The following is a 2006-nucleotide window of genomic DNA, read 5'->3' as shown; positions in this document are numbered from 1 at the left end:
TTTCTTTCTTTTATATATAAGATATAAAAATATCCCTAAAATTCCGATTCATGGTAAATTAAAATATACAATGAAGGGATTTTCACTAATATGCTAAATGACATTATATCCATCCTAATATAACTAAATATATTGAGTGTTTTCACTAATAATCACAAAATTTAATTTAAACTCGCCCAAGTAAATTTTACTATTGTATATAGTCGCCCCCAATAATTCATTTTTTTTTTTTTTGATATTAACATACAAATGGTACTAGGAAGTGATTCTTTACGGGCTTAATAATAAAATAGAAAATGCAGAAGAGCTTCACTCTCATACAGACGGTAGCCACCGCCGGCGTCTTCTCCGCCGTCTCCTTTTGGTATTTTTTCCTCCTCCCTTCTGCTAATTTTTAGTTCTCTCTCCACCGACGATTTTCTAATCTCTAATAAATTTTGTAATCTCTCATCTTTATATGTGATATCAATATTGTAGTTGGGTTTGTGTTTGATACCAGGTACGGTTTCATGTTCGGCAGAGAATCATCGCGCAAGGAGCTCGGTGATTTGATTGATACCCTTCGCCGCCCCACTTCTGCTCCCGCCGCTTCCACCGAACCTCCTCCGCCTCCGGAAAAGCCCTAATTTTCGGTATTGATCACAACTTAATTAGTCTTCCTTATTTTCTATTTTCATTTAAATACATGTGTATGTTTATCTCTGTTTTCTGTAGAGTTTCTCGGACTAGCATTGTGTTTGCATTTATCCATAATTTCTCGAAATATATCATTTTTTGGTTGCCAAATATATTCATCAGCATTGAATTGAATTGAATTGAATTGAATTGGGATACTGCAGATTTAGGTTAAGATTTTCACAGTTAATTCTTCTAAAATCAGTTCTGTAGGGATTACTTTGTTGTAGGATTGATAACAACTAGAAGGAGCTCAAGATTTAGAAGTGGTTCTTAATAATAAACGAAGAAGGTGATAGTCAAACTAATTCTCGGATGCTGAAAATTCAAACTTGTAATTGATCAAGGTCCCGCTTTTTAATCTTGTCTTACAAGGAGAAACCGAAGAACCTAAGATGTATTAAATTTTCAGATCAGACATGAAACCTAAATTGCGGATTTCTTAGTTGTAGAAAGGGTTTCAAAGAAATACTGGCTAGTCTTGTCCAATTAGTGAGCTTTTAACTTTGATTGATCGTTCTTCACAAATTAAATTCGGAAAATAAGTTATAATATTTATATATATGAATTGGCAGATGTCCGGCGACGGGGCTATATCTAGTGAACTGGAAGAATGGGGATCCGTGATCTGTTCTTGAATGCTAGTTAGTTTCTGCTGCAAAGGTACTCAAGACTTGCTCCAAAGCTTCACCTGTAATGCGCATTTTAAGCATGCTTATCTTATGCTTCGTTTACTGTTGGCTAAGAATTGTTAAATGCATTTTGTCAAACTATGCTGAATTTTATGCTATTGTGAACAATGATATGTTTGATTGTAACTCTGCCACTAAAACTAGTTTTACGCAGGCAATTTTCCTCTTTATATGAAGATCCGTTGTCTTGTGATAAGATAATTAATTATTATTGATTTATTTCACTTTCTGATGATGATAGTTAAAATAGATTAAAAGAAAATATACATTTGACATTCTTTCTGAATGTTAAATATCCACCATTATAAACGTTTAGGTGTTGAAAGAGTATGTGTGCGCACACATTTGTTCTCGGTGTTAAAATAGGCAACCTCATTCTAAGAGAGCATGGATCTTAATGGAATTTAACGAACAAGTGAAGACGTCACTTCTTGGTACCTCATTCATCAAAGTTGATATGAACTACGTCAACATGTGACGAAACCCAATAACAATATATGGTTTTGGAACCCCAAGACCCCCCAAAGAAACAAGTTTGTCGAACCTTGACCCAATGATTAGTAAATCACGAACCAAGATTACAATGGATACGAAGACGCCACACCAAGAGTTCAAGATGGATTCAAGAATCTTGATGAG

General features: G+C 34.5%; 1 protein-coding gene across 1 annotated transcript; it reads left to right on the top strand.

Moving 5' to 3' along the window:
• The first annotated feature begins 256 nt into the window (after window positions 1-256).
• On the top strand, window positions 257-1543 carry LOC105950309 (Putative membrane lipoprotein). Its single transcript, XM_088818757.1, has 3 exons — window positions 257-364; window positions 500-632; window positions 1251-1543. The coding sequence occupies exons 1-2, from the start codon at window positions 297-299 to the stop codon at window positions 624-626; spliced, it is 195 nt and encodes a 64-aa protein (XP_088674883.1). The 5' UTR covers window positions 257-296; the 3' UTR covers window positions 627-632; window positions 1251-1543.
• The last annotated feature ends 463 nt before the right edge of the window (window positions 1544-2006 follow it).

Source organism: Erythranthe guttata, chromosome 5, assembly GCF_056151865.1.
Source record: "Erythranthe guttata isolate IM_541 chromosome 5, IM_541, whole genome shotgun sequence".
NCBI lineage: Eukaryota > Viridiplantae > Streptophyta > Magnoliopsida > Lamiales > Phrymaceae > Erythranthe > Erythranthe guttata.
Note: the sequence above shows the minus strand (reverse complement) of the source record. Positions and strands in the feature narration are given on the sequence as shown.